Source organism: Erpetoichthys calabaricus, chromosome 1, assembly GCF_900747795.2.
Source record: "Erpetoichthys calabaricus chromosome 1, fErpCal1.3, whole genome shotgun sequence".
NCBI classification, from domain to species: Eukaryota; Metazoa; Chordata; class Cladistia; order Polypteriformes; family Polypteridae; genus Erpetoichthys; species Erpetoichthys calabaricus.
In genome coordinates this window covers 79,905,153-79,930,295 of record NC_041394.2, presented here as the reverse complement: position 1 = coordinate 79,930,295, position 25,143 = coordinate 79,905,153, and the positions used below count along the sequence as shown (strand labels likewise).

The following is a 25,143-nucleotide window of genomic DNA, read 5'->3' as shown; positions in this document are numbered from 1 at the left end:
TTATGGCACTAATTCCAAGACTCTGAGAGCACTATATCTTTGCAGAACATTAGTAATAGTATTTATAGTGCTGAAGTGGGTAAGACTGAATTTGAATAAATTACTAATTATATCCCATGAATAGTACTGTGGTGTTTCAAGTTAGTGCAGTCATACAGACAAGACTGAACAAACTCCAAGTATATTTTTAAGAACATTTTTTTATCTTTAATAAAACTTTTATTATATATGTACATGCCTAAAATAGATGCTTGTGAAAAACATACTCTGCCACTTGTTTTTACCATTTTTGTTGCTGTTCAGACAAAGTAAATGTTAGATGTTGACTAATATGACCTTATAAAAATGCAAGCATTTTCATAAACTGGTGAATTTGATGGCAAAAACTTAATATTTGAATTGCATGGATGAAAACAAGTATTACCAATGAAGATTACTATTTGTCAAAAATACTTGTTTTTTAAAATTAGGTATTATAGACATGCATGATAAAATCAAGACTAAAACTGTTATAACAAAAAAGTGCACAACACTGTAATAATGAATTAGTACTCTCTTTAAATAACATAATCCTATAAGTATCTAAGGCTTCTAATAATACTCTTGTAGGTTGCAGCTTTCAGTTACTTATAACCAGAGGTGGGTAGAGTAGCTAAAAATTGTACTCAAGTAAGTGTAGTGTTACTTCAAAATAATATTACTCATGTAGAAGTAAAAAGTAGTCATCCAAAAAATTACTCAAGTAAGTGTAAAAAAGTACTTGGTGAAAAGACTACTCAAGTACTGAGTAACTGTTTGATCATAATAAATTATTTATTTTTTAGAAATGTTGTAATAAGACAGACAAAAATATAAAATAATGTGCAAATTCTGCTATTTCCAAATAATAAAATAAAAAATGAGTAAAAATAAATTAACATCTTTACAAAATAAAGATGCACAAATAACACAAAGTTACAAATCTCAGTTTTTCACAACAAAGCTTTTGAAGCCAATACCTACAGCAGGTAACATGTATGTTTGAACAGTGCAAACTACTTACAGTGACAAGATATACTGTACACCAGGGGTGCCCAATACATCGATCGCGATAGACCGGTAGATCGGAAAGGTAGTGCAGGTAGATCGCGTTGCATTCAAAAAAAAAATTTTTTTTTTTAAATGTTAGTCTATCATATATCCTCCCTATGGCATTTGCCACTTGATTGACATACAGGGCGGCCAGTCTGAGATCTCTTTCTTCTAACACACTAGTCATCCCGCACGCACGAGCAAACGTGTGAGCTACTGCAAAACTCCGGCTATCTAAGTGATCTAGTTAGCCTTCCAATTTATATCGACTAAAGATGGGATTTTAAAAAAAAATTGCTGGTTATGGGCTGGATGTGGAATTGGAAGAGGATTTTTTCTCTCACAATGTCACAATTGAAGTGCGTTTGTCTGATCTGTCAATCTATCATTGCTATTCCAAAGAAGGAAAATGTGGAAAGGCACTTTCGAACTGTTCATAAAAACTATTAAACTGACTTCCAAAAAGCGATCTGAGAAAGAGAAAAGAGAGGGAACTAAAATCCCAGTTAATCGGACAGCCGTCATTTTTCACTCGGCTGAATTCAAAAGCAAAGGCAGACACACCGAAGCATCGTTCCGGGCGAGTCACTCTATCAGTAAGCATAAAAAGTCCTTCCAAGATGGAGAGATGATAAAAGAGGCCTTTGTTGAGGCAGATGGCTAGGGAGAAATTCCTGCTGAGATTTCAAGACCCCCGACCAGAGAAAAAGGAGTTTCTCCTTGTCCTTAAACATGCAGAATACAAGCAACTTAATAACGATCAATGGGCGCTAGAGTTGGCATTTTTTCCCTGATCTAAGCAACATGTTGAATGAGCTTAATTTACAGCTGCACAGAAAAGAGAAAACCATGTTCAATATGATTAGCTCAGTTAATGCTTTCAAACAAAAAATGCAACATCTGTCCTCAAAGCTGCAGCGCCTTGATTTGGGGAACATCCAAAACCTCGCGTCAGAGCTGGAGACGCAATGGAAGGCGTGTGCGCAACTTGACAGCATACGCTACACAGAGCAGATTGAAAATTGTCTGTCAGACTTTGACAGACGGTTTCAAGACTCAGCTTTACTTGAGCCAATCACTACATTTAAGTGCTATCCATTTAGGGAAGATGTTGAGGGTGATTCACCCGCATCAAAAATTGCAACACTGTTTCACCTAAAACTCCTCTACAGTGGAGGATGAGATTTTGACACTACAGGATGACACTCAGCTGAAGTATGGGGCTCATGGACAGTTTTGGAACTTACAGAGGAAAAGTATCCAAACATGAGGAAATGTGCTACCTCCTTGACTGCATTATTCGGCTCTACTTATTTATGTGACTCAGCCTTTTCCCACATGAAGATTATTAAATCCAAATACTGTAGTGACCATATATATATATATATATATATATATATATATATATATATATATATATATATATATATATATATATATACATACATACACAGTGCATCCAGAAAGTATTCACAGCGCATCAGTTTTTCCACCTTTTGTTATGTTACAGCCTTATTCCAAAATGGATTAAATTCATTTTTTTCCTCAGAATTCTACACACAACACCCCGTAATGACAACGTGAAAAAAGTTTACTTGAGGTTTTTTGCAAATTTATTAAAAATAAAAAACTGAGAAATCACATGTACATAAGTATTCACAGCCTTTGCTCAATACTTTGTCGATGCACCTTTGGCAGCAATTACAGCCTCAAGTCTTGTTGAATATGATGCCACAAGCTTGGCACACCTATCCTTGGCCAGTTTCGCCCATTCCTCTTTGCAGCACCTCTCAAGCTCCATCAGGTTGGATGGGAAGCGTCGGTGCACAGCCATTTTAAGATATCTCCAGAGATGTTCAATCAGATTCAAGTCTAGGCTCTGGCTGGGCCACTCAAGGACATTCACAGAGTTGTCCTGAAGCCACTCTTTTGATATCTTGGCTGTGTGCTTAGGGTCGTTGTCCTGCTGAAAGATGAACCGTCGCCCCAGTCTGAGGTCAAGAGCGCTCTGGAGCAGGTTTTCATCCAAGATGTCTCTGTACATTGCTGCAGTCATCTTTCCCTTTATCCTGACTAGTCTCCCAGTTCCTGCCGCTGAAAAACATCCCCACAGCATGATGCTGCCACCACCATGCTTCACTGTAGGGATGGTGCCAGGTTTCCTCCAAACGTGACGCCTGGCATTCACACCAAAGAGTTCAATCTTTGTCTCATCAGACCAGAGAATTTTCTTTCTCATGGTCTGAGAGTCCTTCAGGTGCCTTTTGGCAAACTGCAGGCAGGCTGCCATGTGCCTTTTACTAAGGAGTGGCTTCCGTCTGGCCACTCTACCATACAGGCCTGATTGGTGGATTGCTGCAGAGATGGTTGTCCTTCTGGAAGGTTCTCCTCTCTCCACTGAGGACCTCTGGAGTTCTGACAGAGTGACCATCAGGTTCTTGGTCACCTTCCTGACTAAGGTCCTTCTCCCCCGATCGCTCAGTTTAGATGGCCAGCCAGCTCTAGGATGAGTCCTGGTGGTTTTGAACTTCTTCCGCTTACAGATGATGGAGGCCACTGTGCTCATTGGGACCTTCAAAGCAGCAGAAACTTTTCTGTAACCTTCCCCAGATATGTGCCTCGAGACAATCCTGTCTCGGAGGTCTACAAACAATTCCTTTGACTTTATGCTTGGTTTGTGCTCTGACATGAACTGTCAACTATGGGACCTTATATAGACAGGTGTGTGCCTTTCCAAATCATGTCCAGTCAACTGAATTTACCACAGGTGGACTCCAATTAAGCTGCAGAAACATCTCAAGGATGATCAGGGGAAACGGGATGCACCTAAGCTCAATTTCGAGCTTCACGGCAAAGGCTGTGAATACTTATGTACATGTGCTTTCTCAAATTTTTTTATTTTTAATAAATTTGCAAAAACCTCAAGTAAACTTTTTTTCACGTTGTCATTCTGGGGTGTTGTGTGTAGAATTTTGAAGAAAAAAATGAATTTAATCCATCCTCTTTAATAAAATCCCTTTGTGCGTCCAGGTGTCCGTGTGTGTGTGTCTTCTGGTGAAGTGCGCATGCGCGGGGCACGGTGCGATGCGCGATATTACTGTCAGAGAAAGTTAGAGTTATTTTACGGAAATACAAACCAGTATTACTGCGAGAGGAAATTAAAGGTACACAATACAGTGACGCATATTACAGCCACATACAAGCCAGTATTACTGTCAGAGGAGATTTTACTACCGACGCGCACGCCTATATTACCACCAGAGAAAATTAAAGGTATATTACGGACGTACAAGCCAGTGGACGTACAAGACAGTATTACTGTCACAGAAAATTAAAGACACACAATACATGGCGGCAGCCCACAAAGAACGGTCAGCTCAGCAAGTAAACATCAACAAAAGAAAGGCTGAAAGAAAGAAAAATACGACCAACAAAAAGAATGAGGTCAAAGTCCCTTGCCATTTAATATAGACTGTTCCTACTAATGTTTATGCACTACTGTTCTAGCGCCCGTTATTGTAACGGGCTAAATGACTAGTTTTGGAATAAGGCTGTAACATAACAATATGTGGAAAAACTGATGCGCTGTGAATACTTTCCGGATGCACTGTATATATACTGTATATATCATTTTTAATGTAGGTAGATCATTTCGACCTGGTCATTTTAAAAGTAGCTCGCAAGCCGAAAACAGTGTGGGCACCCCTGCTGTACACTGACGGTATAATACTGCATATTCACTTGCCCTCCAAATAGCACAGCTGATAGAAAATAACATTAGAACAAGGCAGCTTGTGCACGTACAAGATGTCTCACTTTACCTTGACTGTCTGCGTCTGTGCATGTTTGGTTAAAACATGCTTGTTCTTCACTCAGTGAAGTTATAGTTAAGCTTCAGCAGGAGTTGGCTCTCATTTTTCATGTACAGTATTCTTTCTTTCCCTGTCCGCTGTCTGTGAGGAATTTGTGCCACTCGGATGCGACAGTTTGTGTATGGTCATGTGACTGCATGGCTACGTCTGATTTGTGAAACGGAGCCATGTGATTATTGTTGCTACGTCTGATTGGAGAAACAGTCATGCAGTAGATCCACTGGCGGATTCTCTCTAGCAAAAATATAGCGTACTTTTTTTCCATTAGATACAGTAACGATTCGAGTGTTGCCCAACGTAGCAGAGTAAGAGTAGCGTTTTTTCTTCACAAATGTACTCAAGTAAAAGTAAAAAGTATTGTGCAGTAAAACTACTCTTAGAAGTACAATTTGTTTTAAAAAGTTACTCAAGTAAATGTAACGGAGTAAATGTAGCTCGTTACTACCCACCTCTCCTTAAAACATAGTAAAGCAATGGTCTTTTGATTTTTCTTCCAATTATATACACTATCTATATGAAAAAGACAGTAAATGCGGTACTATGCACATATTATGCCAAGCATCGCTTTATCATTATTCAGTATGTCCAGCATTGTGAGCATGCACTGAAGGACTGTACTGTGTATTCCAAGAATTGTTTTATAGGTTAACTTATTTTTCAAGCTCAATGACCCAGACAAATACTGAACGTGTGCCCTCTGGTTTATTAAGTATACAGATGACAGTATGAATAACTTTGTATGCTTTGATAATGACACACGGCAACAAATTCTTGGACACCAAAACAAAATTCTCAGTGTATTTAATAATGACATTTTGTGAGATTTGTGCTTTTCTTTTAATGATTTAACCACAAATATTCAAATAATTATGTTAAGAACAATAAATACTTCTTTGTAGCTATTTAGTTTCTGGATGTTAAATATGCATAAAAAACAACCTTATGAACTGCTAGTATATATAATCTAAATACAGAACAATAAAGTCTGCAATGAAACAGTACATATTTTATCATTCTCATTTTTGTCCATGACAAGACTATATTCTGAAAAAGCCTTTGTGTGTTTTGATTACAGCAATACTGTACTAATCTTGTCATGGAGAGTCTAACTGAATGTGTTGTAAAATCCAAGCTAGTTAGTCAAGTGGAAACAAGGTCTTTCTGCCCAGTAGTTGGGATACATTGAGAAAGTGCTGTAAATGGTCATTGTGAAAGCTGAGGATTCTGCTCATTGATCTATTTTATGATTTGTATTGGAAAAGAAGCATGGAAAGGCACTTTTTAAAGCCTTAATGTGATGATTTACCTGAAGAAGACGAATAAATTGTAAAATAGTACAGAGCTGTGTTTTGATTTGTGGAAATTATGTTTTAATTTAAAAGCAAGAACATTTAATCAGGATTATGAAATGCATTAATTAAAGTATGTGTATGATCTGAAATTTTGGAGAAGAATTAAAAAATTACACATTAAGTATCAGTTGTAAGAATTTCAGCACACTGAAATTAGTCTGAACAGTAAGGACTATGGATTTGTGGATGTCATTTTCTTGTGCGCTTTTGTTTAATTTAAGAGTTGTGTTTTACAGAAAAGGTTAGGAAATCAGCATTTTGGAAGGTGTTTTCACATTCACTTCTTTTTTACTTTGAATTACCATATTAACTGCCAGTGTTGAAAGTATTTATTTTATAACATAAAATCAAGATTAAAATATTTTACATGTATCTGAAGATGTTTATTTGATTAGAAATGGTTCATTTCTTATCATTTCTCATAGTAAGAATGTGTGGCTTTCCTACAGTAATAAATAGTCAACGCACAGAATGCTTAATGATAAATACTAATGTGTAAAGTTTGGGAGCATTACGCTCAGCATGAAACTATCTTCTTCATATTGTTTGAGTATGCATGTGAATTTACATTATTTTTCACAAAAGGTTTCATGTTTAAGTAATTATGTTTTAACAAAACAGTTTAAATAGCACCATGGATATGGAACTCTTCTGATATCCAATGAACAGCTGTCACTCCCTGTTTAATAAGGAAAAAGATGATGAGTACTCTCCAAGCACAGTCTTAACAGTCATACTGAACGTAAGCATGGGTCTGGATCATGACAATGAATTATCATATGTGCAAGGAACCAGTAACAAAACAGACATTAAGTTAATGTTAACTTCATATAAAGCACACTCATCTGCCAGCATATGTAACCTAAACACAAACGGTGATGAAGGTCAGCAGTCCCAGCTAATTAGGCAAGTCAAAGAAAGAAAATATATTGAAATGCTTCACACAATTACTGTTTTTAGGAGGGGGTGCCACTGTTCTTAGATTTTTCCAGTAGTATTTTAAAGATATTATAAGCTTATTACATACATTATCATGTCACTCATTTAAGTCTTTCAGGATGTATGAGATGCAACATGACCCTGTTCTCCTTCATAGCACAGATCTATTTTATATTTAAATACCTTTATTAAGTGCCTTACCTATCCTTGCCATTTTGTATTGAGGATTGGCCAAGGCTAGATCGTTCCATCATTGGAGAGTTCCTGCTTCTGCTTGTGCCAGTGGATAGAATGCTGTTCTGTAAAATTAATAATTTTCATTTTACAGTACCTGTACAGTTTAACTATAATTTATTTACATACCAACAGTGAGCAAAAAAGTGAGGACTCGTTCGTTTATCTGAATTCAGATTTTTTTTTTCAATTCAAAATGTTAAAATTCAGTTAATTTAACAATCTAAATGTGCACTTTGGCATACCAAATTACTTTAAAAAAACAACCTTTAAAGGCCAACAGATACCTTTAATACAGAATATAGCTGCCTATATCTCAGTATGTATTACAAAAACAACAATTAAGTAACTGGGAAGTTTCAACTTCAAATTCAGACAAAAGAGGTTTATGGTCTCATCTTACCTATTAATATCTTCTTCAGATTACTTTAAAACACTAACTTACAACTCTTATTTCCATTATACAGATTTCAGGCTAAACTATGTTAAAAGGGAACTTCAGATTATGTGATTGCAAGATGATTTAAGGAAAGTATAGACAGTTATGCTTTATAAAGAGAGAGTTATTTCTGAGACTAGATTGGGCACAATAGTAATACTAGTCACTTGCTATTCTTTCATTGGAAATATTTCACACTAGCATTACATAAAGTGTATTTTAATAGCAATTTAATGAAATGTTTCAATCTCATGAATTACGTTATTGTTTCATCTCATGGTATCTTCATGAACTAGACACCGTTCCAATCTGAGTGCTCAATTTTAGAGAACAGCCTGTGTCAAAGAGTTTCTGAATTGTTTATGATGATCCAGTTTACTGAGCTCCAATGAACTTTTTCAAGTATTTATTCTTAACACAATTATTTATCCTAACAATTTCCCCTAAAGCTTAATCTATTGTGATTATGGAAAGTCAAAGAGGAAAAGAAAAAAAGAATCAGGGATAGCATTAATAATCATCTAACTCAATAATATTTGAAATCAAATATTAAAACACAAAATATTTATCTGAAATCTATTGTCTAAATTGCTTTTGCAATAACATCCACATTAAAACTTTTAAGACGTTCTTTTACATCACTAAGGAAAATTATATAAAAATACTTCTGAAAACATTTGACCTAAGCAAATCCCGGAAGGACTGCAACAGCAGAAAAGACTGTACAAGCCTTCTTTATAGTCAGTAAAATTAAATGTAGTTTCAGAAACAAGCCAGTATGCTTCGGCAGTTCATAATTTCACACAGCATAATAGATAGCTGTCTGTATTCCATGAAAGCAATCAAGGCATATAAAATGTAAATTTAAAGAAAACTCAAAAAACAGTTGATCAATAAAAATTAGAAGCTGAAAAAACACAATTTTGTTAACAGTGAATTACCAAGTCTGAGAATGTGTCTGAATAATGGCATTAATTATTAAAGCCTTCTGTGAATAAAACCTGACTACTTCTTTCAGTGGAAAGAATGTGGAAAAAAAGAATAGAATATTGAGCAATTGTACAAAATGAATTTGAACTTAAGCTAAAATCAAACATTGTTTACTTAGTGAGCAGTGCTACATATTCCTTTTATTGGTCAAATGCTGGAAAATTAGCAGGGTTTATAAAATTGAATGGTAGAGATTTGTGTATTTTCCAGAAAGCTTACATTATAGCTTTGACTGTCATGAGGTATATATTAAAAACCTCTTTCATCTTGAGATCCTTTTATTTCATCCTGAATTAAACTTAAATCTACAGCAATGCAACATTTTTGTGTTCACAAAACACAATAGACAGATCAGATGCTGCCAAGTAACATGGTTTTCCTCAATTCATATTTTTGTGTCGCATTTAAAATGCAAAGTAAAACCATGCCACTATTGTGGCATACATGAATTTTACATCTGTTTGTAAGGAAAGAGTGGTAGTCAAAGCTAGACCAGCCACACTGAAATGACTAGATATGTCATTTGTATGTCAATTACATTTATTTAAATTTTTTTTTTTTTAACTGGCGCTGGTATTCAAAAAAACACATTAACTGATGACAGTTTCTTATTAACCTAAACTGCATTTGTATTCTTCCTCTACAATAAAGGTGAACTTAACAAAACGGCTAATGCCTATGATTCAATACACTTACTGTGGAGGGTGTTGGGGTAGTCTTTTTTCTGTCAGTACCAGAGAGAGGACTGGCTGGCACTTTCACAGTGCTGCTGGATTTGCGAGAAGGCTCATCCCCATGGTGTTTACTGTCTGAGGAGTTTATCTGAGAGCGTTTAGAGTAAGAATTTGACGATGATATTGAGGTACCTGTTAACATCAAACAGAAAATGCAGCCGATTATTTTGAAACAGGTCACAGAATTATAATGCTAAAATGATAGCTATTCCAGTAATTCATTGATACTGTAACACATTTAGAATAACAAGCAAGTAGTGTTGCCTGGCATCATGAAATGTGGTTTTAAAAATTCTGGTTAATCAAAACTGATCATCATTTTACTTTGCATCATGTTAAGTAAAAGTAGTTGGCATTATTAGAATCATTACTGTCACTAATGCAATTCAAAAACTGTACACCAGGAGATTGTTTTGCCACTGTTGTTTGGGTTTTGTGCAGGTTGTACTCTTTTGGACAATATGGAATGGCGAGACCACCAAGCCCTAAACAAAAAAAAAAAAAAAAAAAGACAGTCCAAAACCATAAAGCTTTAAACATCCTTTATAGATTGCATTAAGCTATTTTAGAACAACATGTTCTGAATGGATGAGACAAATAATACATTTACTTTGAGCAAACTTACTGGTTCCTTACCTACAGTAATTCAGAAAGTATTCAGACCTCTTCACTTTTTCACATCTTGTTTGTGCAGCCTTATGTTAAAATTATTTTCCACCACATCATTTATCACTCAATACCCAGAATAACAAAGCATAAATAGGATTTTAGAAACCTTTGTAAATTAACAAAAAAAAAAATACTGAAATATCACATTGACACAAGTACACAGGACCCTATGCTATGACATTTGAAATTTGGTTCAGGTGCATTCAATTCTATTGATCATTGTTGAGATGTTTCTATACAGTGATCCCTCGCTATATCGCGCTTCGCCTTTCGCGGCTTCACTCTATCACGGATTTTATATGTAATAATATTTAAATACATATCGCGGATTTTTTGCTGGTTCGCGGATTTCTGAGGACAATGGGTCTTTTAATTTCTGGTACATGCTTCCTCAGTTGGTTTGCCCAGTTGATTTCATACAAGGGACGCTATTGGCAGATGGCTGAGAAGCTACCCAACTTACTTTTCTCTTTCTCTCTCTTGCGCTTTCTCTGATCCTGACGTAGGGGGTGTGAGCAGGGGGGCTGTTCGCACACCTAGACGATACGGACGCTCGTCTAAAAATGCTGAAAGATTATCTTCACGTGCTACCTTCTGTGCAGCTGCTTAGTGAAGCGACATGCTGCATGGTGCTTCGCATACTTAAAAGCTCGAAGGGCACGTATTGGTTTTGCATGTTTGTTTTTCTCTGTCTCTCTCTCTCTCTCTCCCTGCTCCTGACGGAGGGGGTGTGAGCTGCCGCCTTCAACAGCTTTGTACCGGCGTGCTTCGCATACTTAAAAGCAAACAGCCCTATTGATTTGTTTGCTTTCTCTGTCTTTATGACAGTCTCTGCTCCTGACGCACACTCCTTTGAAGAGAAAGATATGTTTGCATTCTTTTAATTGTGAGACAGAACTGTCATCTCTGTCTTGTCATGGAGCACAGTTTAAACTTTTGAAAAAGAGACAAATGTTTGTTTGCAGTGTTTGAATAACGTTCCTGTCTCTCTACAACCTCCTGTGTTTCTGCACAAATCTGTGACCCAAGCATGACAATATAAAAATAACCATATAAACATATGGTTTCTACTTCGCGGATTTTCTTATTTCGCGGGTGGCTCTGGAACGCAACCCCCGCGATGGAGGAGGGATTACTGTACTTTGTTTGGACTTCACCAGTGGTCAATTGAATGGATTTTACATGATTAGGAAAGATTCACACCTGTCTTATACGTATAAGGTCCTACAGTTGACAATGTGAATCAGAGCAAAATCAAGCCATGAAGTCGAAGGAACTGCTTGCAAAGCTTGGAGAAAGGACGTATCATGGCTCAGACCAGGGGATGGCTGCAAAAAAAAATCCTGCAGCATTGAAGGTTCCCAAGTAGAAAATGGCCTCCATAACTCTTAAATGGAATATGTCTGGAACAACCCCAACTCCTCTTTTAGAACTGGCTACCCAGTCAAATTCAGCAATCGTGATAAAAGAACCTGTGTGGAGTTAGGAGAAACTTACAGAAAGATAACCATAATATCCACACTCCACTGATTGGGGCTTTACGCCTGAGTCACTAAACAGAGAAATCTCTTCAGTAAATGACACATGGAAGCCCACTTAATGTTTGCGAAATGGAACTAGAAGAATTCCCATACAACGAGAAACACAACATTCTGGTCTAATGAAACCAAGATTGACCAGTCTGGCTTAAATTCTAAGCATTATATCTGGAGGAAACCAGACACTGCTTATCACCTCTGCAGTACCATTCCAAAGATGAAGAATGGTAGTGACAGATTCATGCTGTTGAATGTTTTACAGCAGCAGGGAATGGGAGAGAATGGACAAGACTGAGGAAAAGTAAGATAAAGCAAAGTATGGGATATCTTTCATGAAAGTCTGTTCCAGAGCGCTCTGGACCTCAGACTTGGCTGACGATTTAACAGAACAGTGACCCTAAGCACAAAACAAAGACATCACAGGAGTGGCTTAAGGACATTTGGGGATGTCCTTAAGTTATCAAACCAGATTCTAGACTTGAACAAAATCAGAAATCTATAGATAGACCTTAAATAGCTGTGCACCGACAGTATCCCTCCAATCTGACAGAATCTGAGAGAATCTGCGGAAAAGAATGGCAAAGAAATTATTAAATGCAGGTGTGCAAAGCTTGTCACATTAAAACTAAGGAGACTCCATAGTAGAATCAATGCCAAAGGGTTTGAATATCTGTGTCAATGTGATATATATATTTTTGTAATTAATTTGCAAAAAGGTACAGTACTGTGCAAAAGTTTTAGGCAGGTGTGAAAAAATGCTATAAACAAAGAATGGAAGTGTTAATCATTTATTTTCATCAATCAACAAAATGCAGTGAATGAACCAAAGAGAAATCTAAATCAAATCAATATTTGGTGTGACCACCCTTTGCCTTCAAAACAGCATCAGTTCTTCTAGGTACACTTGCACACTGTTTTTGAAGGAACTCGGCTGGTAGGTTGTTCGAAACATCTTGGAGAACTAACCACAGATCTTCTGTGGATGTAGGCTTCCTCACATCCTTGTGTCTCTTCATGTAATCCCAGACACATTCGATGATGTTGAGATCAGGGCTCTGTGGGGGCCATACCATCACTTCCAGGACTTCTTGTTCTTCTTTACGCTGAAGATAGTTCTTAATGACTTTGGCTGTATGTTTGGGGTCGTTGTCTTGCTGCAGAATAAATTTGGGGCCAATCATACGCCTCCCTGATGGTATTGCATGATGGATAAGTATCTGCCTGTATTTCTCAGCATTGAGAACACCATTAATCCTGACCAAATCTCCAACTCCATTTGCAGAAATGCAGCCCCAAACGTTCAAGGAACCTCCACCATGTTTCACTGTTGCCTGCAGACACTCGTTATTGTACTGCTCTCCAGCCCTTCGACGAACAAACTGCCTATTGCTACAGCCAAATATTTCAAATTTTGACTCATCAGTCCAGAGCACCTGCTGCCATTTTTCTGCACCCCAGTTCCTATGTTTTCATGCATACTTGAGTCACTTGGCCTGGTTTCCACGTCGGAGGTATGGCTTTTTGGCTGCAACTCTTCCATGAAGACCACTTCTGGCTGGACTTCTCCGGATAGTAGATGGGTGTACCTAGGTCCCACTGGTTTCTGCCAGTTCTGAGCTGATGGCAGTGCTGGACATCTTCCGATTTCGAAGGGTAATAAGCTTGATGTGTCTTTCATCTGCTGCACTAAGTTTCCTTGGCCGACCACTGCGTCTACGATCCTCAACGTTGCCCGTTTCTTTGTGCTTCTTCAAAAGAGTCTGAACAGCACATCTTGAAACCCCAGTCTGCTTTGAAATCTTTGTCTGGGAGAGACCTTGCTGATGCAATAGAACTAACTACCTTATGTCTTGTTGCTGTGCTCAATCTTACCATGACATGAAACTGTCTTCCACAACCTCATCTTAGTAGCAGAGTTTAGGCTGTTCCTCACCCAGTTTTAAGCCTCCTACACAGCTGTTTCTGTTTCAGTTAATGACCGTGTTTCAACCTACGTGTGACATTGATGATCATTAGCACCTGTTTGGTATAATTGGTTGATCATACACCTGACTAGAATCCTACAAAATCCCTGACTTTTTGCAAATGTACCTATAAGAATTGATGCTGGTTTGAAGGTAAAAGTTAGTAACACCAAATATTGATTTGATTTAGATTTTTCTTTTGTTCGCTCACTTTGCATTTTGTAAATTGCTAACAATAAACAACCATCATTTATATTTCTGAAAGCATTCTTTGTTTACAGCATTTTTTCCACACCTGCCTAAAACTTTTGCACAGTACTGTATAAAATCCAGTTTTTGCTTTTTCATTCTGGTGTATTGATTATTTGATGAGGGGAAAACAAATGTAAATAATTTTAGTAGAAGATTGCAACATAGGGAAATGTGAAAATCCGCTGTAGGTGCTGCATGACAATCTTTAGTCATGCATTTGTATTCCTTATTTAAGAGCAGAGGTTACATTCTTCATGTTTTCACATGTAGAACAAAGATGTACAATTATTTTAAGATGATTGACTCAAGCAGATTAACACTGACTCATGCATGAATAAATATTAATATATCCTAACATTCATAGAAACTTCCCGCAGTGCCTTTCGGTCAGCTCTTGGGCTGAATTTGGCCTGGAGAGATGGCAAGTGGGATGAAATTTTCTCCATTTGTAAAGCTTTCAAGACAGTGGAATGACTTATTGCAAATTGTTTGGAAATGCCTATATACACTGGCATCAACATTCTTTTAGTTCTTTTGATTCTGGCATGTGTTAGCCCCACACTTCAATTGCTAACACCAAACAACATTATGAGTTTCTTATATTTATAAGGAAGAGCCCTCCAAATTACTCTTTAATAATGTTGTAATCACTGGCACCGGTTTGGGTGATGCCGATTTTAATTTCTAACTTTCCCCATAAGGAAACTGCATTTCTGTTAATTTAAATTGTACAATTGAGTGCAAAATGTGAATTTCTAATGTTATATTTTTAAACCAGATCACCTTTAACTGTCTACCGTCCACAGCAGTTTATATTACCTCACACTTTAACCCAAAACCATAAAAAAAAAAAAAAACAATCCTGTGCACTGTTTTAAGAGAACGTAGTTTTGTTCAGCTGACAGATATGTCTTCTCACCTTGCTCCATGCCAGGTTTCTTAGATTTCTGTCCAGTGGAGACGCTACGGTGTACCTTGTGTGAAGGGGATTGGATGTTGGTGTTTGTGAGGTCACTTCCTGGTCGTGGTTTTAGAGACAAATTACTCCCATCATCCAGCTAAATGACAAAAATAACATTTAAAATTAAAATAATTTTACATTTTATTTACTCAATGTTAACCAATGACAAAATTTGGTATATAGCAATTTTAGATCTGTGCAAAACAAGATTCTATCTTCAAAAAAGTTGAGGACAGCAGATACAGTAAGAAAGTGAACTTAGTGTGGATGCCCTGGGTGGTTTATTGACAAATGACCTCTTTTACAGTTACATTGGTCTGGACTCCTCATTTGAAAGGAGGACAAAATGTTTAATCAGCAAGTAAAATGGATTGGAGACTGGTAAATTATGCAGGCTCCTTGAACAATGTAATGGCTGGTACTGTGTGCAGGGAAAACAGAACAAGATATCTTCTGTTACTAGGAAATACTTGACAAGTCTGTATTATAACCATGAAAGCAAGATGTTATTTGCAAAGATACACTGTAATTTCAGGTTTGTGACAGAGGAGGACATTCAGTTTAGATCTGTAAAAAACAACTATCCATTCATCTGATCAAATTCTAATATGACTGTAAGAAAAACACATATGCAATAGCAGTAACAAACATAATTGACATTTTTTTAAATCATTGTAGTTTCTGATTTTTTAAATTGTAATTTGAGGCATTAAATAAAAACAGATTTTGACATACAAGTTTGCTTAGAATCACAGTATAATTTCTCAAATGTCTTTTCTCTTTAAAGTCATAGGAAAAAAAAAACCAAAACAATACATGCTCTTATCAAAAGATTAACAGAAATTTCACTGGGCTTTCACTTCAATCACAGAATATGCTCTAGTATAGAATCCTAAAATTGTTTTTCACTTATTCATTGCTTTTGATATAACTGGTCAAAAGCATTCTACTTTTTTTAACTGAATAAGTTGTTCTCACTACACACAGAAGTGTGATTTTAGCACTACTTGATTACTTTCAACAGTTAGTATAAAGATGGTGTTTTTCAGGGTTCAGCGCAAGGCTCAGTCATGTTTTCTTTAAACACTGTCATTAGGATATGATATTCAGAAACATAGTTTTCATTTTCTTGTGTCAACTAAAAACAATGGGTATATGCAATAGTAAAACAATATGAATGAGGGAAAACAGGAAATGGATGAAAACTTGGAATTGTGTTACAAAATAATAAACCTGGAGTAAATCAGCCTGGAAGAATGGGCCAAAATCACTCCAAAACAATGTATAGCATATGGCCAAAATACTTGAGGCTCTTATTGCTGCACAAAGTTGCTGAATACAGAATTAAGGTACAGGGACTGAATACATAAGGAAACAGTATATTTCTCTTTTCTTTGAACTTTTTTTTCCAACATAAAAAATGGCATATTAAAAAAGAGCTTTGAGTTTCAGTGGTTTGAATTAAAGTATCACAGTGAATAAAATTTCACTGTAGGATGTTATTCAGTAAAAACTGAGAATTGGTAAAGGGAATGAATAGTTTTCCATGGTATCCTTTAAAAGTACTGCAGTTCTTTAACTCGAGGTCATGTGGATAAAAGACAATGCCATGGATGCCAGACAATGCCCAAAATGCACTTGGTGACATCTTTTGCGAACATGAATACAATACAGGATTAATGTATATTTTAGAAGTGTGGTTATTTTAAAAGACTAAAACATTAAAAATATAATAGATGACAATTAGAATGAATGACATAAAATGTTGAGGAGGATGCATTCCTGAGCCTGTTCAGAAGCTGCTATGGGATGCATGCCTTGCTTATACAATACTTTCTGTTAGAAGTCGTCTTATTATTAGCACAAAAATCTGTGCTAATCAATCATAAAATGTTGCTTACTTAAGTTTTCTTATATTGGTATATCTGTTCATCTTCCAACATAGACCTATACTTTAAACTATAAACACTGTTTTCTAGAATTTTCTTGGATGTTGTATATATTGTGCCATGGTGGTGATGTTAGTTTCATGATTTATCTTTGCCGTGTAGGTTTCTTTATCCTACCCATGTGCTCCCAATTTGCTTTATGTTCTTTTCAAGTAACAATATTTAGATCCTGTAAACAAAGAAGAAAAGTTCAGATTTGAGAGGACACTCAAGATCTTTAACTCCTTTTCTGATATAACGTTATGTTATTATATGCATTATTTCTGCATGTCCCTGTGAATATTCATAACGTTCACTGAAGCATCATGGAATACAACTCCTATTGGAAGCATTTTTGGAAAGTGGGGTGACACTATATAAAGAAAGTGTCTGAGCACCACTGGTACAGTATAATACAAATGAGTATTGAGATAGTGCATTCAAAATTGGTATCTTTGATATGCACACAGTTTAGATTTGAAAATATAAATATGAAGCTAAAGTGTCACCTTGTCATTGCTGGGAATATTATGCATATATTAATATTTTTTATCAGAAATTGGATGATGTAGTCATGACAATGTGTTCCAGAACATCAAATGAATATTTCTAATGTCTTGTGGAATATGTTATATACATACACACACACACATTTTTATGCGCATATATATATATATATATATATATATATATATATATATATATATATATATATATATATATATATATATATATATATATATATATATATATATATACACATACATACAGTGGGTCAAAAAAGTACTTAGTCAGCCACCGATTGTGCAAGTTCTCCCAATTAAAAAGATGAGAGAGGCCTGTAATTTTCATCATAGGTATACCTCAACTGTGAGAGACCAAATGAGAAAAAAAAATCCAGAAAATCACATTGTCTGATTTTAAAGAATTTATTTGCAAATTATGGTGAAAAATAAGTATTTGGTCACCTACAAACAAGCAAGATTTCTGGCTCTCACAGACCTTCTTCTGTAAGAGGCTCCTCTGTCCTCCACTCATTACCTGTATTAATGGCACCTGTTTGAACTTGTTATCAATATAAAAGACACCTGTCCACAACCTCAAACAGTTACACTCCAAACTCCACTACGGCCAAGACCAAAGAGCTGTCAAAGGACACCAGAAACAAAATTATAGACCTGCACCAGGCTGGGAAGACTGAATCTGCAATAGGTAAGCAGCTTGGTGTGAAGATATCAACTGTGGGAGCAATTATTAGGAAATGGAAGACATACAAGACCACTGATAACTTCCCTCGATCTGGGGCTCCACGCAAGATCTCACCCTGTGGGGTCAAAATGATCACAAGAACGGTGAGCAAAAATCCCAGAACCACACGGGGTGACCTAGTGAATGACCTGCAGAGAGCTGGGACCAAAGTAACAAAGGCTACCATCAGTAACACACTACGCCGCCAGGGACTCAAATCCTGCAGTGCCAGGCGTGTCCCCCTGCTTAAGCCAGTACATGTGCAGGCCCATCTGAAGTTTGCTAGAGAGCATTTGGATGATCCAGAAGAGGATTGGGAGAATGTCATATGGTCAGATGAAAAAAAACTCTACTTGTCGTATTTGGAGGAGAAAGAATGCTGAGTTGCATCCAAAGAACACCATACCTACTGTAAAGCATGGGGGTGGAAACATCATGCTTTGGGGCTGCTTTTCTGCAAAGGGACCAGGACTACTGATCCTTGTAAAGGAAAGAATGAATGGGGCCATGTATCGACAGATTTTGAGTGAAAACCTCTTTCCATCAGCAAGGGCAATGAAGATGAAACGTGGCTGGGTCTTTCAGCATGACAATGATCTCAAACACACCGCCCGGGTAACGAAGGAGTGGCTTCATAAAAACAATTTCAAAGTACTGGAGTGGCCTAGCCAGTCTCCAGATCTCAACCCCATAGAAAATCTTTGGAGGGAGTTGAAAGTCCGTGTTGCCCAGCGACAGCCCCAAAACATCACTGCTCTAGAGGAGATCTGCATGGAGGAATGGGCCAAAATACCAGCAACAGTGTGTGAAAACCTTGTGAAGACTTACAGAAAACGTTTGACCTCTGTCATTGCCAACAAAGGGTATATAACAAAGTATTGAGATGAACTTTTGTTATTGACCAAATACTTTTTTTCCACCATAATTTGCAAATAAATTCTTCATAATCAGACAATGTGATTTTCTGGATTTTTTTTTTTCTCATTTTGTCTCTCATAGTTGAGGTATACCTATGATGAAAATTACAGGCCTCTCTCATCTTTTTAAGTGAGAGAACTTGCACAACTGGTGGCTGACTAAATACTTTTTTGCCCCACTGTATATATATATATATATATATATATATATATACACACACACACGAGGGTGGTCTGGGTTCCGCGCAGAATCACTCGAAATAAGTAGCCAAGGATTTTTTTTTCTATTTTTCTCATGTACTTCGATCCTTTTTAAACTTTTTCCAAGTATTCACCGCTAACATCAATGCACTTTTGAGCTCTTCTGACCCACGTCGCAAAACACTCGCGAAAGGCTGTCTTTGGGAGGTTGTCCAGCTGTTCTTTGACAGCTGCAATCAGTTCCTCTAGAGTTTCGAAGTTGTGGCCTCGCAGGGGTTCTGTCACCTTCGGGAAGAGCCAGAAGTCACATGGTGCAAGATCAGGCGAGTAGGGTGGCGGGTTCAAAACGTTGACACCACTGTCTTCAATGAAATGCTTCGTTGCATTAGCCGTGTGGGCTGGCGCATTGTCATGATGTAAAAAGTGCCTTCACAAGTTCTTGGACCGGCCTCTAGCCACTGCAGAAAAAACATCAGGCAGGCACTGAGTGGTGTACCACTCAGAGGTCACAGTTTTCCTCTCCATCAGCGGAATTGACGCGACAATGCCATCGATGTTGAAAAAGATGGCAAACATGGTGCGTTTCACCAAGCGGATTAAACCATCAGAAAAGTCGTAAAAAATCATCACTCGAAAGTCACGCACGCATGGAGTCGGGAGCTTTGCCGCTAGCACCGGCTGCGCACTCTCAGTTCGTTTGCTTCTCGTGTTCATTCTGAAGGAGGAGAGGGAGCAAAACATCTGAACAAAAACATGCAACCACTTGAATAATCCCTCTACACAGTAGAACAGGTTTCGACAGGCTGACACTCGACAAACGATAAAATTCTGCACGGAACCCACACAACCCTCGTGTATATATATATATATATATATATGTATTCAGACTATGAATGCCATGAATATACAGTGCATCCGGAAAGTATTCACAGCGCATCACTCTTTCCACCTTTTGTTATGTTACAGCCTTATTCCAAAGGATTAAATTCATTTTTTTCCTCAGATTCTACACACAACACCTCATAATGACAACGTGAAAAAAGTTTACTTGAGGTTTTTGCAAATTTATTAAAAATAAAAAAACTGAGAAATCACATGTACATAAGTATTCACAGCCTTTGCTCAATACTTTGTCGATGCACCTTTGGCAGCAATTACAGCCTCAAGTCTTTATGAATATGATGCCACAAGCTTGGCACACCTATCCTTGACCAGTTTCGCCCATTCCTCTTTGCATCACCTCTCAAGCTCCATCAGGTTGGATGGGAAGCGTCGGTGCACAGCCATTTTAAGATCTCTCCAGAGATGTTCAATCGGATTCAAGTCTGGGCTCTGGCTGGTCCACTCAAGGACATTCACAGAGTTGTCCTGAAGCCACTCCTTTGATATCTTGGCTGTGTGCTTAGGGTCGATGTCCTGCCTAAAGATGAACCGTCACACCAGTCTGAGGTCAAGAGCATTCTGGAGCAGGTTTTCATCCAGGATGTCTCTGTACATTGCTGCAGTCATCTTTCCCTTTATCCTGACTAGTCTCCCAGTCCTTGCCGCTGAAAAACATCCCCACAACATGATGCTGCCACCACCATGCTTCATTGTAGGGATGGTATTGGCCTGGTGATGAGCGGTGCCCAGTCCTTGCCGCTGAAAAACATCCCCACAACATGATGCTGCCACCACCATGCTTCATTGTAGGGATGGTATTGGCCTGGTGATGAGCGGTGCCTGGTTTCCTCCAAACCTGACGCCTGGCATTCACACCAAAGAGTTCAATCTTTGTCTCATCAGACCAGAGAATTTTCTTTCTCATGGTCTGAGAGTCCTTCAGGTGCCTTTTGGCAAACTCCAGGCGAGCTGCCATGTGCCTTTTACTAAGGAGTGGCTTCCGTCTGGCCACTCTACCTGGTGGTTTCAAACTTCTTCCACTTACAGATGACGGAGGCCACTGTGCTCATTGGGACCTTCAAAGCAGCAGAAATTTTTCTGTAACCTTCCCCAGATTTGTGCCTCGAGACAATCCTGTCTCGGAGGTCTACAGACAATTCCTTTGACTTCATGCTTGGTTTGTGCTCTGACATGAACTGTTAACTGTGGGACCTTATATAGACAGGTGCTATAAACAAAGAATGCTTTCAGAAATATAAATAAGGATTGTTTATTATTATCAGTTTACAAAATGCAAAGTGAGTGAACAAAAGAAAAATCTAAATCAAATCAATATTTGGTGTTACTACCTTTTGCCTTCAAACCAGCATCAATTCTTATAGGTACACTTGCACAAAGTCAGGGATTTTGTAGGATTCTAGTCAGGTGTATGATCAACCAATTATACCAAACAGGTGCTAATGATCATCAATGTCACACATAGGTTGAAACACGGTCATTAACTGAAACAAAAACAGCTGTATAGGAGGCTTACAACTGGGTGAGGAACAGCCAAACTCTGCTACCAAGGTGAGGTTGTGGAAGACAGTTTCATGTCATGGCAAGATTGAACACAGCAACAAGACACAAGGTAGTTATACTGCATCAGCAAGGTCTCTCCCAGACAAAGATTTCAAAGCAGACTGGGGTTTCAAGATGTGCTGTTCAAACTCTTTTGAAGAAGCACAAAGAAACGGGCAACATTGAGGATCGTAGATGCAGTGGTCGGCCAAGGAAACTTAGTGCAGCAAATAAAAGACACATCAAGCTTATTACCCTTCGAAATAGGAAGATGTCCAGCAGTGCCATCAGCTCAGAATGGGCAGAAACCAGTGGGACCCAGGTACACCCATCTACTGTCCGGAGAAGTCTGGCCAGAAGTGGTCTTCATGGAAGAGTTGCAGCCAAAAAGCCATACCTCCGATATGGAAACAAGGCCAAGCGACTCAAGTATGCACGAAGACATAGGAACTGGGGTGCAGAAAAATGGCAGCAGGTGCTCTGGACTGATGAGTCAAAATTTGAAATATTTGGCTGTAGCAGAAGGCAGTTTGTTCGTCGAAGGGCTGGAGAGCGGTACAATAATGAGTGTCTGCAGGCAACAGTGAAGCATGGTGGAGGTTCCTTGAGCGTTTGGGGTTGCATTTCTGCAAATGGAGTTGGAGATTTGGTCAGGATTAATGGTGTTCTCAATGCTGAGAAATACAGGCAGATACTTATCCATCATGCAATACCATCAGGGAGGCAAATGATTGGCCCCAAATGTATTCTGCAGCAGGACAACAACCCCAAACATACAGCCAAAGTCATTAAGAACTATCTTCAGCGTAAAGAAGAACAAGAAGTCCTGGAAGTGATGGTATGGCCCATACACAGCCCTGATTTCAACATCATCGAGTGTGTCTGGGATTACATGAAGAGACAGAAGGATGTGAGGAAGCCTACATCCACAGAAGATCTGTGGTTAATTCTCCAAGATGTTTGAAAAACCTACCAGCCGAGTTCCTTCAAAAACTGTGTGCAAGTGTACCTAGAAGAACTGATGCTGTTTTGAAGGCAAAGGGTGGTCATACCAAATATTGATTTGATTTAGATTTCTGTTTTGTTCATTCACTGCATTTTGTTGATTGATGAAAATAAATGATTAACACTTCCATTTTTGAAAGCATTCTTTGTTTACAGCATTTTTTCACACCTGCCTAAAACTTTTGCACAGTACCATATATACATACACTGTGTGTGTGTGTGTGTGTGTGTGTGTGTGTGTGTGTGTGTGTGTATATGTGTATGTATATATATATATATATATATATATATATATATATATATACACAATGAGGGGGGACCCAAAAATAACCGGAAATATTTTTAAAACGTGTTTAATTTAATTTTCTGTACAAACTACAATTAGTCTCCTTCAAAGTACTTTCCATTGGCGGAAATACACTTATCTAACCGTTTGTTCCATTGTTCGAAACATTTTTTAAATTCGTCTGAAGTAATGCCCATTAATGCTCTGGTCGTTTCTTGTTTTACCTCTTCGACATCAGCAAAACGCCTTCCTTTCAAGTCTTTTTTCATCCGAGGGAACAAAAAGAAATCACACGGAGCTAAATCCGGTGAATAGGGTGGGTGGTTCAGGGTTGTCATACCGTTTCTAACAATAGTTTCCGCAACACGTTTTTCAAGAAGAAAACAAAATTTCACTGCTGCGCGTTGCTCACGATAATTGGCCATCATAAAAAAACGACGCTTGCACAAAACTACTTTTACAAAAAAATTCACTGAACACAAGCACAACCTTCCAGACTGATGGCACTTGGCAGACTGACTTGTGAGGAGCGTAACTAGATCGCCCTAGCGGCCCAACCATGTACTACAAGTACCAACCTAACAACAACAAAATTCCGGTTATTTTTGAGTCCCCCCTCGTGTGTGTGTGTGTGTGTGCATATATATATATATATATATATATATATATATATGTTAGGGTGCCAGTGAAAATCAAAGTTTTTATTTTCTCACGTCTTAGCCCCTAGTTTTGTTCCTCTAGTTACCATGATAAATTGCACAAAGTTTTATGACAATCAAACAATATTTACTGATGGCACAAGAGATCAGAATTTTTCTATATTCACTATACAGAAATGTGTGTGCTGATATGACTGTTCTGTCTAGCTCTTCAGTTAACAGAGTTTTTGTTGGTGCTGGAAACTGTTTGCGATGGTCTTCTACAACTTATAGGGGGTACTGTTTCTGTTTTTCTTGGTTTGTGATGGCCAAATTGAATGACTGAATCAGTGCCACCCCTCTCCCCGCTGCATCATTGACCACTTTCAGGTGTTTGACATTACACTGAGCTGAAATATACGCTACATTACTGTCCCATGAATCAGGATCGTCCACGAGGAAGTCCTGTGAAATCTCCATATAAGTGAAAAACTTCCCTGTGTTATGTGATACAAAGTGTGCCAACCGGGTTTCAGCGATGCAGCTTTCCTCAACTGTTGCTCATACAGAAGGATCTTCATCACCTTTCCTGTTTAGTGTAGCAACAAGTTCTCTTTTTTCTGTCACAGACAGCTGAGTATCAAAAAATGCAAGCCCAACAAGAGTTTCACTCAGGTACCAAAGATGGCGTGTAAAAGTCTGTATTACTGCATTTGCAACTGTTCTGTTTAAATTACGGTACATCAACAGGACTTTCAGCAGCTGGAGGTCATTTCGTGGAGCTGACACTGGGGAGGTACAGGTGTACTACGGTTTGATATACACCTTCATCACAAACATTTTGAACTGCTGATCTTCTGGGTTTTGCTTTCTGCAGACCTTTCCATTTCATGTGCTGCGGTTAGATTTTGTTTATTATATTGTACTCTTTTTTCGTAGGGATTCGTGCCTTCTGCCAGAACTGGATGACCTCTTTTGTTGTTGCAGCAGCACTATCCTGTTTTCTTCTCAACAGTATGCAAATGAAAAAATCGACTTAGCACTTGTCTGTTAGAAGGTAGCTTACAGCCAGTAATGGTCTCAGAGAGTCCTCCTATAAGCCATACACCGTGTCGTGATTGCCTTGACTTTTTATCTACAACTGATGTCATCTTGCTTAAATCCTTCACCTATACCTGTTATGCAAATATAACAGTGTTGAGTAATTAGGACTCAGTAAGTTTATAATTTTGGTACAGCTTTGTAGCAATCTAAAGATGCAGATAGAAATAAGAAATAATCCCATCCGGTTTATAGGACTACGCTATGCAAATAGCCTAACAGCACTGTAACATTTTCTTCTTATTGCCTCTATTATCACTCGCAAGGAGTATGTATGCCTGTTACTGATAAAATACTGTAATCACACAAGTTATTAACCTTTAACTTTGGGAACTGTGAATGAAATCTGTCTGTATGAGCAT

General features: G+C 37.9%; 1 protein-coding gene across 13 annotated transcripts in view; it reads right to left on the bottom strand.

Moving 5' to 3' along the window:
* mark2b (MAP/microtubule affinity-regulating kinase 2b) overlaps positions 1-25,143 on the bottom strand; it is a 354,246-nt gene that overhangs the window by 43,930 nt on the left and 285,173 nt on the right. For all 13 annotated transcript variants that reach the window (XM_028802626.2, XM_028802582.2, XM_051932354.1 and 10 more), the window contains exons 12-14: positions 14,974-15,112; positions 9,594-9,763; positions 7,436-7,533 (exon numbers count right to left, since the gene is read on the bottom strand). In XM_028802626.2, the coding sequence (XP_028658459.1) occupies positions 7,436-7,533; positions 9,594-9,763; positions 14,974-15,112 (407 nt within the window). The remainder of the gene's footprint in view (positions 1-7,435; positions 7,534-9,593; positions 9,764-14,973; positions 15,113-25,143) is intronic.